The sequence below is a fragment of the Moschus berezovskii genome, chromosome 11 (assembly GCF_049115385.1).
Source record: "Moschus berezovskii isolate FMDL1 chromosome 11, NW_MosBer_1.0, whole genome shotgun sequence".
NCBI lineage: Eukaryota > Metazoa > Chordata > Mammalia > Artiodactyla > Moschidae > Moschus > Moschus berezovskii.
The window spans coordinates 70,864,533-70,880,501 of record NC_142470.1 but is presented as its reverse complement, the minus strand read 5'-3'; the positions used below and the strand labels follow the sequence as shown (position 1 = coordinate 70,880,501).

General features: G+C 41.3%; 1 protein-coding gene and 1 pseudogene across 1 annotated transcript in view; both read left to right on the top strand.

Moving 5' to 3' along the window:
* The first annotated feature begins 2,590 nt into the window (after positions 1-2,590).
* The window catches only part of CIMIP6 (ciliary microtubule inner protein 6), a 29,897-nt gene continuing 16,518 nt past the window's right edge, over positions 2,591-15,969 (top strand). Inside the window, exons 1-3 of the mRNA XM_055400114.2 lie at positions 2,591-2,677; positions 6,482-6,689; positions 14,776-14,929. Coding sequence (XP_055256089.1) covers positions 2,652-2,677; positions 6,482-6,689; positions 14,776-14,929 — 388 coding nt within the window. The 5' untranslated portion in view covers positions 2,591-2,651. The remainder of the gene's footprint in view (positions 2,678-6,481; positions 6,690-14,775; positions 14,930-15,969) is intronic.
* LOC129539477 (large ribosomal subunit protein uL23 pseudogene) lies at positions 8,924-9,391 on the top strand (annotated as a pseudogene).

Sequence of the window (15,969 nt, the reverse complement as noted above, 5' to 3'; positions counted from 1 at the left end):
CTTGATGTACTCTTTTCCCAATTTGGAACCAATCTGTTGTTCCATGTCCAGTTCTAACTGTTTCTTCTTGACCTGCATACAGATTTCTCAGGAAGCAGGTCAGGTGGTTTGGTATTCCCATCTCTTGAAGAATTTTCCCCTTTTTGTGGAAAATTTGCAAAAAACTTCACAAAACCTTAGGTTATTCTTTCTCCATTCTGTGAAGAAACTGAAGCTCAGAGAAGTCAGAACGTTCACTCAACTGAACCAGCTACTCAATAGTGGAATCAGAATTCAAACACTGATGCCCCCCAAGGCCTATGCTCCCAACCACAGTTTAATAGGATACAACCTAACTTAATAGATGAGTATGAGGCACTTTATTTTTTGGGGGGGCTCCAAAATCACTGCAGATGCTGACTGCAGCCATGAAATTAAAAGACACTTACTCCTTGGAAGGAAAGTTATGACCAACCTTGATAATATATTAAAAAGCAGAGACATTACTTTGCCAACAAAGGTCCGTCTAGTCAAGGCTATGGTTTTTCCCGTGGTCATGTATGGATGTGAGAGTTGGACTGTGAAGAAAGCTGATCGCCGAAGAATTGATGCTTTTGAACTGTGGTGTTGGAGAAGACTCTTGAGAGTCCCTTGGACTGCAAGGAGATCCAACCAGTCCATTCTAAGGGAGATCGATCCTGGGTGTTCATTGGAAGGACTGATGCTAAAGCTGAGACTGCAATACTTTGGCCACCTCATGCGACGAGTTGACTCACTGGAAAAGACTGATGCTGGGAGGGATTGGGGGCGGGAGGAGAAGGGGACGAGAGAATGAGATGGCTGGATGGCATCACCGACTCTGTGGACATGAGTTTGAGTGAACTCCGGGAGTTGGTGGACAGGGAGGCCTGGCGTGCTGTGATTCATGGGGTTGTGGAGAGTCGGACACGACTGAGCGACTGAACTGACTAAACTGACTGATGAGGCACTTAATTCAGTGCGGAGCAAATGCTGGGCTCCCAAGCAGGAGTTCAGTTCAGTTGCTCAGTCGTGTCCAACTCTCCGCGACCCCATGAATCACAGCATGCCAGGCCTCCCTGTCCATCACCAGCTCCTGGAGTTCACCCAAACTCTTATTATTAATTCCCTGCTTTTGATTTCAACCCACTCTCCTCATACACATTTCATCATCTTCTCCTTAACTCCCCGAGTACACATACACATAACCATATACTCACACATACTCCCGTCTTTTTGTCAACAAGGTCCACACTCAGGTGTCAAAGGTAGTGAAAGTGAAAGAAAGTGAAAGTTGCTCAGTCCTGTCCAACTCTTTGCAACCCCATGTACAAAACAATCCATTGAATTCTCCAGGCCAGTATACTGGAGTGGGTAGCCTTTCCCTTCTCCAGGAATCTCCCCAACCCAGGCATTGAACCCGGGTCTCCTGCACTGCAGGTGGATTCTTTACCAATTGAGCTATCAGGGAAGCCCACTAGGTATCAAACTTCTATTCAGTTACTCTTCTTCCTCTTAGGGCTTAAGCTCACTTCTGTACAATGATTCCTGCAATCCTACCTCAACAAACCTCTGCTGGCCCATATCTTTCAAGGTAAATGTAAACACATACTAAGGCTGAGGCTGGGTTACAAAATATATGCATGGCACAGTCCAATATACAGCAGAATGCAATTCAAGAAGGAATCTTCTCTTCCCATTATTTAGGGAGATGGCCGAGTGATACCAAAGACATTTGGCTCTGGTAGTGGAAATTGGGAAGCAATGGTGAAATGAGGTAAGACGTTCCAGGGCCAGAAAGTGGACACAAATCATCAGCTGCTTCTCTCAGGAGCTTCTTTTTGGATAAGGGCTATATGTACAAGCCACGATCTCCTGCCACAGCCTCCAGCCCCCTCTACCTGATTCTGAACCCCGCTCAGGCTGGAGCAGATGCCCACAATGCGGGGAGTCTCATTTGTAGGAGATGAGTGTTCCCTTGCTTTATTTTACTGTTTGCCGCCAGCCAGGGTAAGGAGGATGTGTCAGAAATCGTGGAGAACAGCGACAGCCAAGCTTTCTCATGCAAAGACTAAGCAACTCAGGAGCAGCAAATCATGACTTGCACAGTATTTAATGGATCATGGGAAAACAAGCTTCTCTCCTGCCTGCCTGCCCTTTTGGAACCAGCTCTGGCAGACGTGGGCAAAACCGGGGCGGCGTCCTGCGGGGCTCAAGAGGGCGAGCGATGCAGGGACGCGAATCACTCAGCCCCTCACCCCGCACCAGGGCCAAGGGCCGAGCGGGAGGCTCTGGAATTGCCCCTTGATGATCCCAAAAGACAGACTGGGCCCTGATAAATATCCCGCCCGGCCGGATATAGCGAGCGGAGCTTGCAGCGGGTCCGGGAAGTACACAGTCAGATCCAGCCAGCCACTCCCTCCCCATCACCAGGCTCACCCTCTGGCTGCTGCGGCGCCTACAGGGTTACTGCACCTGCGCAGTCCTAGTCCCGCCACTCCCACGCTTTCCGAGGCCTCCAGCCCAGCTTGCTGTCGCTTAGCAACGCACAAGTCACAGTCGCGGGTTCTCCGCGCGTCCCTTTCCTGGCAGGGTTTAGTCCATGGTTTTCCCGTGAGGCTCCACATTGCCTCGAGTAAGACCATAAGGAGCCCATGGAGGGAAAGGAGGATAAGCAGCAGTAAGTGCTGAGGATTGGTTTTTTGTTTCCCCTTCTGAAAATGTTTTCTTCCCTGGGGGGAGGGTCAAGTGAGATCCGAAGGGTGTCTTCAGGCCATCAGGGCCTTTTCTCTGCCAATCCCCTTTCCTACCCTAACTTCTAGTATTGGGTGCAATGATACTTTTTAAAACGCACTGTTTACTGAGCGCCTACAATGTATCAGGCACTTTACATGCATTGCTTGGCCTAAAATTCTTGACACAATACCATCTTGAATCATCCATTCCTTCGGACATCTAATTTATTAGCAAATTCTGTAGGCTTTACCTTGAAAATTAATGCAGAATCCACCACGATCCAGTATCTCTACCGTCATTCCCACTCAAGGCAGCGTTCTGCGTGGTCTTTTTACAGCATAAATTTAGATTCCTGTTCATCCTTGGCCACTGCAGAGGAAAAGGTAGGGCTCCTACGATGGCCACTGGGGCCTGCACAATGTGTCCTTTGCCTTCCTTGGCCTTGCCTCCCTCTGACAGGGTTCTGCTCTGCCACTGAGGCCTCCCTGATACATCTGCAGTAACTTTCTGAGTGTGGTCCCCAGAACAGCATCAGCATCACCTGAGCACTTATTCAAAATGCACATTCTGGGGGGTGGGGAGGGGTTCCCCCCCTCTCCACAGATGCACCATATCAGAAACTCTAGAAGTGCATGATAATTGGGTGTTAACAAAGCCTCCAGGTGATTCCTGATGTACCCTAAATTTTGAGAACTATTCAATGAAGCAGCTTGTTACAGCTTGTTATGTCTGTCGTGGAGCCAGGTTATTTTCTTCCAAAGCCTGTTATTTTTGTCTCGAAAATGATGGTTCTCAAATTTCAATGTATATAAGAATCACCTAGGGTTTCCTGGGAACCTGCCCCAAAGATTGATTTGGTAGGTTAGGGAGGGACCCTTGAATTTGCATTTCTGACAAATTGACAACCGATTCCAGGGCTGCTACTCCAGGAACGATGCTTGAGAAACCGCTGTCCTAAGGTCAGGTACTTCTGCTGCAAAGCTTTGGCAGCTACAGTTCCCTTATTGGAAAGCACTCCCTCAAATACCCACTTAGCTCTCTCCCCTCTTTCCTGTCTTTTTTCATTGCCACCTTCATCATGCAGCCTCCACCTTATCTAAAAATGCCACCTACCTCCCATATACACGGACTTCATTCCCCCATTCTCTGATTTATTTTTGTCCTCAGTATTTAACAGACTGTATATTTTACTTTTTATTTCTCAACTGCCTTCACCTGCTAAAATGTAAGCTCTGTTTACTTTGTTGCTTCTCTATCCTTAATGCCTCAAACAGCACTGAGCGTATAACTCAAGTATTTATTGAAAGAATGAATTATTTAATGTTATTCTCACATGTCTTTTGATAGGTATTATTGTCCTTACCATGCAAAGAATTGGAAACCAAAGCTCAGATAGTAAATGGCAGAGCTGGGGTTCCAACCCAGGACTGACTTACTTCAGAGCCCGCTAGTATTTTTAACCGGAACAGGCAATGGCAACCCACTCCAGTGCTCTTGCCTGGAAAATTCCATGGACTGAGCGGCTTCGCTTTCATGTTTCACTTTCATGCACTGGAGAAGGAAATGGCAATCCACTCCAGTGTTCTTGCCTGGAGAATCCCAGGGACAGGGGAGCCTGGTGGGCTGCTGTCTATGGGGTCGCACACAGTCAGACATGACTGAAGCGACTTAGCAGCAGCAGCAGCAGTATTTTTAACTGTGCTTTCTTTCTAGTAACAGATAACTAAGAACTCCATATTTCACATTTATGAGTCAATCTAGAGCCACTCAGACCACAAATACTTAATCAAATGACTGCATCAGTATGTGAGCAAACAGCCACAGTCTTTCCCTTAGGGACCTGATTCTAGTACAAATGTACTGCTGGGTTACAACTATGAGAAGCAGATGGAAAAAACTGATGCCAGCAGTCTACGATGATAAATAATGGCCTTTAAATAAACCCATTTCTGAAAAGATAACAGGAAAAGCCTTTGAAGTGATTTATGCTTTACCGGTAATCATTTTTTCCAAACCCTTCACAGAGATCAACTTCTGTTGGGACACAGGGAACTGGAATCCAAGGGTCCTGAATATTGTGTGTGTTCTGGGTGAGGGTTGGGTGTGTACAGCTAACACAAAGCCAGAGTGACAAGTCCAGCAGATTCACCAGAAATGGGTAGACAGTATAGTGGCAAGAAACTTGTCTGGATGTTGGGTACATAATGATGAATGAAACCCAGTCATCACCTTCATGGAACTTAATGGATTGTAAAGGACATTCGTAGTGCTTACTAGAACAAGTAAACAAAAATAGGTACATAAATGATAAATCGTAGTTTGTGTTATGAAAGAAATGAACAAAGTACTAAAACAGAGAATACACGGTGTGAGAGGGGGAAGTCTAGGAAAAGCTTCTGGATTCTTTACCCACTGAGCCACTGCTGCTGCTGCTGCTAAGTCATTTCAGTCATGTCCGACTCTGTGCGACCCCATAGACGGCAGCCCACCAGGCTCCCCCGTCCCTGGGATTCTCCAGGCAAGAACATTGGAGTGGGTTGCCATTTCCTTCTCCACACTGAGCCACTAGGGAAGCCCATAAGCTTCTGAGGAGATGACTTTTCAGCTGGAGACCTAATGGTAATGAGTCAGGATCTGTAAAGGGAGCTGGGGGGGGGGGGGGGGGGTCCAGCAGATGCCCTGAGGGGAGAGGAGACTAGTGTGTTCCAGGAACTGAAGGCAGGCACTCTGGCTGCAGAAGGGAAGGGAGAGCGGCTTGAGTGGCTGAAGAGATTAGCGGGAGCAGGGTCACACAGGGTCTCAGAGCTAGGATGAGGACTAAGTGTTTTATCCTAAATGCGATGAAAAGCCACTGGAGGGTTTTAATTGGGAAAAAGTGACAAGAGAGAAGAGATGGACTTGGCTTTGGTTTGAAGTAAGGTAGGGCCATGGATAAAGCTAAATAGAACTACTCACTTTCTCTATAAATTTCAGATCTTATTCACTCACCTTCCATGGGTCAGAGCTTTGATTTTTTTCTACATACAAAGTATCTAAACTCAATATTTTGTTCTTACCTTTATTTTTCAAGTATCTGAAATTTTTTAAAAAGCACCTTTTATAAAGTCTATTACTCATTTGAAAGGAGAAAAACTTTATAAACTATTCCTTTAAAATATGTTTATTTATAACATTTGAAAAAATCAATACTTTTTATTTTTATTCCAGGGTAGTCATTAGAAGCAAAAAGTGATGAGATTGAATTAGCTGTTCTGATGTCTGCCCAGTGGTCTCTTCCTGAAAAGATAAATAATAGTGTTCATTTGGTAGCTTTTGTAAGTCTGCTAGGTGAGCCTTTAAATAGATGGCTTTGTCACCTTGTCCAGATAACTAAAGTTACTACATAACTAACTTAAAGAAGATGAATTAAAATTAGCATGTGAAATAGGCACCTGAATAAACTTTGTAAACATGATTTGTAAGAATGATCAAATCACTACCCTTTCTTTACTCCAAGCAAATGTCTGTACACTGCATTGGTAAAATAGTAATAAAGAATCATGATTAAAACAAGTATCTTTATCTTTTATATGATTTCAAATGAGAGAATACCTTCTCAAATTTTAATTCCACCAGCCCCTAATGTTTATTAATAAAGCCTAAATTGTCTTGACACCAAAATATATTTAAATCTTATTTTATATGATTATCACTCAGCACTGAAATGTTCATTGGAATAAAGGATATACTATTTAATTCTGTTTTTCAGACAGCATAAAATAGAAGATACTGGTATACTGTATGTAACTGAAAAAGAAGAATTCAAACATGAAAAAAAACCTGGAAAAAGTATTCAACATTCAAAACCATGTGTTGGGAGAGGACGTGTATATTATGCTAAATTCATTAACACAAATGTAAGAACATGCAATGAACCAGTTCCCTACATAGATGTCAAAAAAGAGCCAGAAAATCAGGTTGGATTGATGTTCATTACATACAAATATAGATTTAGATTCAGAAATGTTTTGCAGGATCATTTTGTCACAGACTACTTAAAGGATGTGACATATCTCAGACTAATACTTTTTATAATCCAATAGTTAAAAGCAGTAATCTGGAACAATACTCGCAGATAATTTTTGCATACAAACAATGTGTGTGTGTATAGAAGGAATCCAAATAATTGTTTTTCTCAACTGGATCAGATTATTGTCACTCAGTATGCTTAGGGGGAGGAGGGGCTATTGAAGAAATCTCTTCTAAAATATTGTATTTGTGACAGATATTATAAAAATTTCCATGATAGTCAGTAATTCAAATACTTTCTATAAAATAATAGCTACCATTTATTAAAAGTGTGTGACGTGCTAGGAATGAGCTAAGAGTTTTATAGAAATTATATCCTTTAATCTGCACAACTATTTCTAGAAGGTATTATTGAAAATAGTTTAGTGATAACATGCTCTAACACAGTAAATTAACATAACCTGAGATTACATATTAAGCAAATGTCACAGTCACATTTCTGACCCAGGACTGTCGGTTTAGCCAAATCACACTTTCATTCACTATTATATTAAATATATTCCATTATCTATTTTTTAGAATCAGGTTTGTTGAGGTTTATTATATTAGTTTCCTATGTTGCTGTTTATGATTACCACAAACTTAAAACCATAGCTTAAAGCAACACAAAGTTATTCTCAACAGTTCCAAAGCTCAAAAGTCCACAGTCAATCTCATTGGCCACTGGCAGAGCTGGTTCCTTCACCAGGCTCTAAGGAAGAATCCACTTCCTTGTCTTTCCCACCTTCTAGAGGTTGCTGTATTCCTTGGCTCATAGACCCCTCTTTAAAGCCAACGAAATAGCATCTTCAAATCTCTGACTGACTTTCCTGCCTCATTCTTCTTTGTGGTTATACTGGGATCCTTAGAAAAAAATAATCTGGGATAATCTCCCCTTTCCAAGATCGTTAGTCATAGCCGCAAAGTCCCTTTGCCATGTAAGGTTAGGTGTGCCTAGTCATGTCCAACTCTGCGACCCCATGGACTATAGCCCACCAGGCTCCTCTGTCCATGTAATTTTCCAGGCAAGAACACTGCAGTGGGTTGCCATTTCCTACTCCAGGGAAACTCCAATACTTTGGCCACCTCATGCGACAAGCTGACTCACTGGAAAAGACTCTGATGCTAGGAGGGACTGGGGGCAGGAGGAGACGGGGACGACAGAGAATGAGATGGCTGGATGGCATCACCGACTCGATGGACATGAGTTTGAGTGAACTCCGGGAGTTGGTGATGGACAGGGAGGCCTGGTGTGCCGTGATTCATGGGGTCGCAACGAGTCGGACACGACTGAGCGACTGAAATGAACTGAACTGAAATGAACTGAACTGAACTCCAGGGAAGGTTAGGTATAGTTCCGATTTAACTTAACATTTAAATGGAGATTGCTTTTCATGAGCTCTCTTTACACAGATAACATCAACTATTCATGTCATAAAACGCATACCACAGCCCTGCGTGTGAATGTGAAATAAATAAATAAGATAAATAGATACATAAAATTTACCTTGGTTTTTAAGAATTAACTGGTTTATAGTAATAATGACTTTAAAATGAGTAAAGAAAATAAAGTTACCTAAATATTTAAATTGACATATATCTATTATGTATTTTTTTTAAGAAAATGTCTTTAGCATACCAGCTTGGTTAATTTTACTTATTTGCAAGATTTTTAAAATAAATAATCAATTATATAGTTCTACATAGGGACATCAAATTGGTGATATTAGAAAAAGTAAAAACAAGTTTCAGCTCTGTTAATTCCAATGAAAACTAATTTGGTTGTCTTATATTTTTGAATACTGGTAAATATTGATATTTCAAAGACAATTATACTAGGTCAATGTTTTACAAATTGTATTTTTTGGAGCACTAACCTTTGGCTATGTGCTCAACAAAATAAAGCTTCAAAGTCAAATATGCTGTGGAAAAGCTGTATTTTTATATACCCTTCTGAGAGCTTCACAATTCACATCAGTAGATAAAGGTTCTGAGAAATCTTGTGGTAAACTTGTTTAACTTGCTTATCTTAGTATTTGTCAAATCTATTTAACTATGGAAACCTCTTCTATGTAATACTTATTAACATGCTGCAGAACTAGTATTCCACAGAACACAATTCAAGGATAACTGTTGCCTTTTCCCGAAAATGGGGCAAAAAGCGAAGAAGGAAGCCCCTGCCCCTCTCAAAGCTGAAGCCAAAGCAAAGGCCAAGAAAGCACTGTTGAAAGGTGTCCACAGCCACAAACAAAAGAAGATCTGGAGGTCACCCACCTTCCAATGACCCAAAACACTGCAGCTCAGGAGGCAGCCCAAATATCCTTGGAAGAGTGCCCCTAGGAGAAACAAAGCTGACCACTATGCCATCATCAGATTCCCCCTCACCACCAAGTCAGCCGTGAAGAAAATAGAGGACAGCAACACACTGGTGTTCACTGCGGATGTCAAGGCCAACCAGCACCAAACTAAACAGGCTGTGAAGAAGCTCTATGACACTGACATGGTTAAGGACAATACCCTAAGCAAGCCTGATGGAGAGAAGAAAGTGTATGTTTGACTGGCTCCTGACTATGCTACTTTGGATGTTGCCAACGAAAATGGGATCATTTAAACCGAGTCCAGCTGGCTAATTCCAAATATAAAAGTTTTCACTACTGAAAAAAAAAAGAGTAACCGTTATTGAGCAAAGTATGAATTGCTTAAAAAGAGGTATTTTTCAGCATTCTTTCTGATCCACAACAAAATACAGAGGAATGTGGATACAGTGTAACTCTAGTGTTTGCCATAACACAAATTTTTTAAAGCCACAGAGGTCTACTAAAAAACATACGATTATCTATGTGTAAGCTGTTGTCAAAAGTCTGTATTTCCCTAGGAATCCCTACAGTATGATGTTATGTTCCACAGACAGCACCCCCCTCACCACACCCCCATCATCACCAGCAGTCATCTTGGCCAGGCTGCTCTAGAGCTTGGCTTACCACCTCTAACATTCTCTTAACTAGTTTCTCCAGGATATCCCACTTGCTTTCACCATATCCCCCAGGATTCTCCCTTAGTTTCTCAAAGAATGGAAGTAATTTTACTGATGCATTTCTGAAGATACTAGGATGACAGAAGTATAATACAGAGATGGCCTCACAGTGGTTCCCAAGTATAGCCAAGAGGCCTGCAGTACAACGACTCTCGGACCTTCCAGGAGCCTGCATCATAGTGAGTCTTGTCATTAGGAATCTCCAGGCACCTTCCTACCATGGAGCCCCAGTGCTGGTCATCCTGGGGCAAGGACCCTGGACTGGAAGGGAGGACTTCATCCTCTCTCTGGGTCCAAAGTTTGGGGAACAACTTTTTCTTTAGGCAAAACTCCCTCTACAATCTGCAGGATTGTGGTCTGACCCCCAAAACCTAGACAAAGCAATTACAGAGAGGGCCTTTTCCAGTCTCCTTTATCATAAATAACTCCACATCAGTCCCTCACAATCCAATGTAAGTGATTGTACACAGAGTGGTAAAGTTTTATCCTTGGTCCTCCCCTTCAGCCTGAGGTAAAGGAAAAAAAAATAAGCCTCCACCTTTACCTTTAATCTTTGTAATCTGTTTGAGCAACTGCTTGGACCAAAAGGGCATGCATATGTGTCTGGGTGCATACATGCCTTCACTCTTCTAGGAAGGAACCAGACTTTTGGGGCATAGGGAAAAATATCCAGAAATAGAAAAGATAAAAAAAGTTTTTGAACTGTAGGATTTCATTCTCCTGAAGTGAGGATTCATCCAATTGATGACACTAATCAAAACACTCACCAACTCCAAGGGTCTTAAAACCATCAATTACAACAGGAAAAATTGCTCATTATTTTCCTTATATGTATCTGTAAAACCAGAGAGACCATTTTGGTAAAATTATAAATTCAAGTTTTCTTGAAAGGTGAATAATCTCTGCTTTAAGGCTAGCTTTTGCACTATACTCTGGTTTAAGGAAAAAAAACTGAAGTCTCCCAGACATAGCGGTTCACTCATTCCAGAGTCACTTCTCTAGTAATTTGGATGTTAGCAAAATAAATTTCTGATCTACAGAAGATGATATAAAGAAAATACCTTAAAACCTTATCATATGGCTTCCCTGGGGGTCCAGCAGTTGGGAATCTGCTTGCCAGGGTGGGAGACACAGGTTTGATCCCTGGTCTGGGAAGATCCCACATGCCGTGGAGCAGCTAAGCCTGGGTGCCACAACAAGAGAAGCCACCACCACCAATTGAAACTATAGAGTAGCTCTAAACTCATTCACAACTAGAGAAAGCCCAAACACAGCAATGAAGAACCACCACAGCAATGAAGAATCAGCACAACCAAAAATAATAATAATAATCTTAAAAAAAAAACCTTATCATAGAAGATCTTTCTCAAGATATTTACTTAGAGCCTCTTTTTACTTTTGAAATAATTTAAATAACTTGGTGTTTGTCTGGCTTTGCCTTCCACAGCAGGTTTGCGATCGCAGTGGAGCACAGAAATGAAAGGCTCACACCAATAGACGGGGGCAGAGTTGGGTGCAGCTCTGCTACTTGGTAGAGATACACCTTGGGGAAGTTACCTCATCTGTACAGTGTGTGTACACACCTCATAGAACTGGTACAACACCTCAACACCTTGTGTTGAGAATAAGGGAGAGAAGGCCTAGACCCCGGGACATAAGCACCACAGTAATCACAGAGTAGAGAAGAGCCAGAAGTAGGCACTCTGACAACAGTAAGACGAAACTATTTTGAGCCAGAGAGTGAGAAGATGCCATCTGTGTAGTGATCTGTTCTAGAATTCCTAGGATCTACATCAAGTAGTCTTTTTTGCAATTCACCTTTAAGTTCATTCTGAAAAATGAGGCATTAGCTGGTTTTTCCTACTCTCCAAAATTCTTTGATTTGTGCAAACTTATTCATTTTTACCTCTGGTTACAGGTTGTTACTGGCCCTCACTACCAGTTGCAAAGGGAGGTCTAACTCTTTTCAACTGTGCAGGGCTTAGTTCATGTACATGGTCTACAGTCCATGTCCATCCTATCTTTTTTTTTTTTTTTTTAATCATTTGGGGGCTTCCCTGGTGGCTCAGTGGTAATGAATCTGCCAGCCAATGCAGGAGACACAGGTTCAGTCCTTGATCTGGAAAGATACCATATGCCACTGTGCTTACATGCACCACAACTACTGAGCCTGTGCTCTAGAGCCCAGGAACCGCAACTACTGAACCCACGTTCTGCAACTACTGAACCCCGTGAGTAGTTGCAGATCCCTCTCTAGAGCCCGTGCTCCACAACAAGAGAAACCACTACACGAGAAGCCAGAGCGCTGCAACTATAGAGTAGCCCCTGCTTGCTGACATTAAAGAAAAGCCAGCACAGCAATGAAGACACAGAACAGTCAAAAATAAATAAATAAATAATTGAATCTTTTGGCCATGCCAAACAGCATGTGGGATCTTAGTTCCCCAACCAGGGAGCAAACCCTTGTCCCCTACATTGGCAGTGTGAAATTTTAACCCCTGGACCACCAGGGAAGTCCCCATCACATCTTTTCAGTTTGAAGATAATTTCTCTTAAGGAAGAACCTTGGATTGAATAGCTCTGACTTCAGCTCTAAACAGGGTACCCTTCTCCGAATTCTAAGCCTTTCTGTGATTTCTTGCTATAACAGATTTCTTTCCCCAGAATACCCTGTTTTTGCTTCCTTTAGTATTTTCGTAAATTTCTGCTATCTAAGTTTCTTGACAATCTCCTGACAAGACGACTCTATTAGAGTATGTTTTCTTTCAATCTGCTACTGTGCACCTTTTTACACATACAGATCTCTTTGGAAACTAAGCTCAGTTGAAAGTTAACTCCCTACTGTAGCCATATAGGTTTCTTTAGATGTCTCCTTTTTAAAATCAATGCAGCTTCAACTGTATTTTCAGAATTTAACTTACTATAATTTCATATTTATTGCCCTTGACTCATATTTTAAAGTCTCTGACTGTGCAATAACAATTGATTTTTTAAAAGGTTGATCTGTTCCTTTAAAGCCCTGGGTAGCTGTTTGAATACACCCAAGGTTTCTCTCATTCGCTAATATCCAAGAAGTCTGAGGTATCACAGTTCCCTTTTCCCAAGGTTCTCTTCTACCTGATCAACCAGATGAAAAATTTTTAGTCAATTCTAAGACATGGTTCCAAATAGGAAAAGGAATACGTCAAGGCTGTATATTGTCACCCTGCTTATTTAACTTCTATGCAGAGTACATCATGAGAAGCTGGACTGGAAGAAGCACAAGCTGGAATCAAGATTGCCGGGAGAAATATCAATAACCTCAGATATGAAGATGACACCACCCTTATGGCAGAAAGTGAAGAGGAACTAAAAAGCCTCTTGATGAAAGTGAAAGAGGAGAGTGAAAAAGTTGGCTTAAAGCTCAACATTCAGAAAACTAAGATCATAGCATCCAGTCCCATTACTTCATGGCAAATAGATGGGGAAACAGTGGCTGACTTTATTTTTCTGGACTCCAAAATCACTGCAAATGCTGATTGCAGCCATGAAATTAAAAGACGCTTACTCCTTGGAAGGAAAGTTATGACCAACCTAGACAGCATATTAAAAAAGCAGAGACATTACTTCGTCAACAAAGGTCCGTGTAGTCAAGGCTATGGTTTTTCCAGTGGTCATGTATGGATATGAGAGTTGGACTATAAAGAAAGCTGAGCACCGAAGAATTGATGCTTTTGAACTGTGGTGTTGGAGAAGACTCGAGAGTCCCTTGGACTGCAAGGAGATCCAGCCAGTCCATCCTAAAGGAGACCAGTCCTGGATGTTCATTGGAAGGACTGATGTTGAAGCTGAAACTCCAATACTTTGGCCACCTGATGTGAAGAGCTGACTCATTTGAAAAGACCCTGATGCTGGGAAAGATTGAAGGCAGGAGGAGAAGGGCATGACAGAGGATGAGATGGTTGGATGGCATCACCGACTCAATGGACATGGGTTTGGGTGGACTCCGGGAGTTGGCAATGGACAGGGAGGGCTGGCATGCTGCAGTTCATGGGGTCACAAAGAGTCAAACATGACTGAGTGACTGAACTGAACTGAAGTAACAATTCACCTCACTACTTTCTCAGCTTCTAAGAGATCAAATTGTCATATGTGCTAATGCAGAATCTTCACTTGCTTCATACTTAGGTCATGTTTTATTTTGAAAAATTCAGGAACACTGAAGATATTTCTGCTTAGAACAAAATTTTTCAAACTGAGTCATTAGTGAGTTATAAATCCATGTGGACTGCTTTATGAAATGAAAATAGAAAAGTAATATAATAGAAAAATAGCCAAGTGCACTGCATGTCATAAAAATAAGTATTGTTTTGTGAAACCTCTAGTTTTTTGTGTATGTATGCAGTGGATACTCTTGCATGACATAAAATGTATTTTGTGGTAGGGGTCATGGACTAAAAACGTTAAAAAACCATCATCTTAGATAACAATACATTATTTGTATTGCTGAAAGGAAAAGAACAGAATGTAAATTTTAGGTTAAATAATGTTTACCTGGCGTGCTGTGATTCATGGGGTCGCGGAGAGTCGGACACGACTGAGCGACTGAACTGAACTGAACTGAATGTTTACTATATGTTAATACATAGGCATACATGTGTACATATATATATAACTGTAGTACAACATAGAAACATAACTATGTTTCTCCATAACTCCATCTGTTGATAGAAGGTAGTTTAAGAACTTAGCAGCTGTATTTTAGCTAAAATTTTGTGATAATGCATTTTAGATGCCTTTTAAGAAATGTCCTTTGTGAAAATATTCAATATATTTACTCCTAGATTTCAGAACTGTATTTTAGTACTAGAAGAATCCAGTAACTTGTTGAATCAAATTACTGAACATTCATAGACATCAAACAGCACATGAAAATATCTTATAATATCCAATTTTATCTTTCCATTTTCTTTCCCTTGAAGGGTGACTGGTGGCCACATGGTAAAGAACTGGAAAATTCCTTCCAACCACCTTATGACACTAAGAGTACCCAGAGGAGTGACTTTAAGAAGCCAACATGTCCATTGGTTTCTCCAGTCAAATACAGCAAGTTGCAAAAGCCTTCTTACGGAATAGGTAAGGTTAGCATGTCTCCATTGTCTCAAGTTACTGCTATCAAATTAAGATGTATTAGATGTGCTTTTACCTCCCGGGAAAAAATAGTCCTCTACAGGAGTTGAAAATATATATGCAGCAAGTGCAGCCCTTGACAAGTTTGTTTCTCATCCCTTCCTGGTGGACAACTTAGCTCTAAACATGTTTAATATAACATAATAAAAATTGTAATGATCATTGATAACAGTAGCCTCCAAGTCAGAAATATAGTGGCATTCTGCACATTATTGCCAGCAAACTTTTAAAACTGTAACTGTTAAAATAGGAGGCAACTCTAACAAGCAATATTTCTCAAAGTGCACACTGAGGAGCACTAGTTTTTATGATGTTTATAGATACTGCTCAAAAAAAAAAAAAAACAGGGAAAAACTGAATTTATAAAGTTAAACAGTTTTTTTCTTACTACAGAACTCTTAAAACCCTTATTCTAAGCATAAGCATAATGAATTTCCAAAGAGGAATAAGTATGCTATGTTTGAATGTAAAAGACAACGTCATCCTTTTCAGAAGATCATCTACATGACTGGTATCTCACAAAACATAATTTAGGAAATACTGCTCTATACACTATTCATAGTCAATGAAGCAGAAATAGATATTTTTCTGGAACTCTCGCTTTCTCCATGATCCAGCGGATGTTGGCAATTTGATCTTTGACTGTGTGGATCACAATAAACTGTGGAAAATTCTGAAAGAGATGGGAATACCAGACCACCTGACCTGCCTCTTGAGAAACCTGTATGCAGGTCAGGAAGCAACAGTCAGAACTGTACATGGAACAACAGACTGGTTCCAAATAGGAAAAGGAGTACGTCAAGGCTGTATATTGTCACCTTGCTTATTTAACTTATATGCAGAGTACATCATGAGGAATGCTGGGCTGGAAGAAGCAAAAGCTGGAATCAAGATTTCTGGGAGAAATATCAATAACCTCAGATATGCAGATGACAACACCCTTATGGCAGAAAGTGAAGAGGAACTCAAAAGCCTCTTGATGAAAG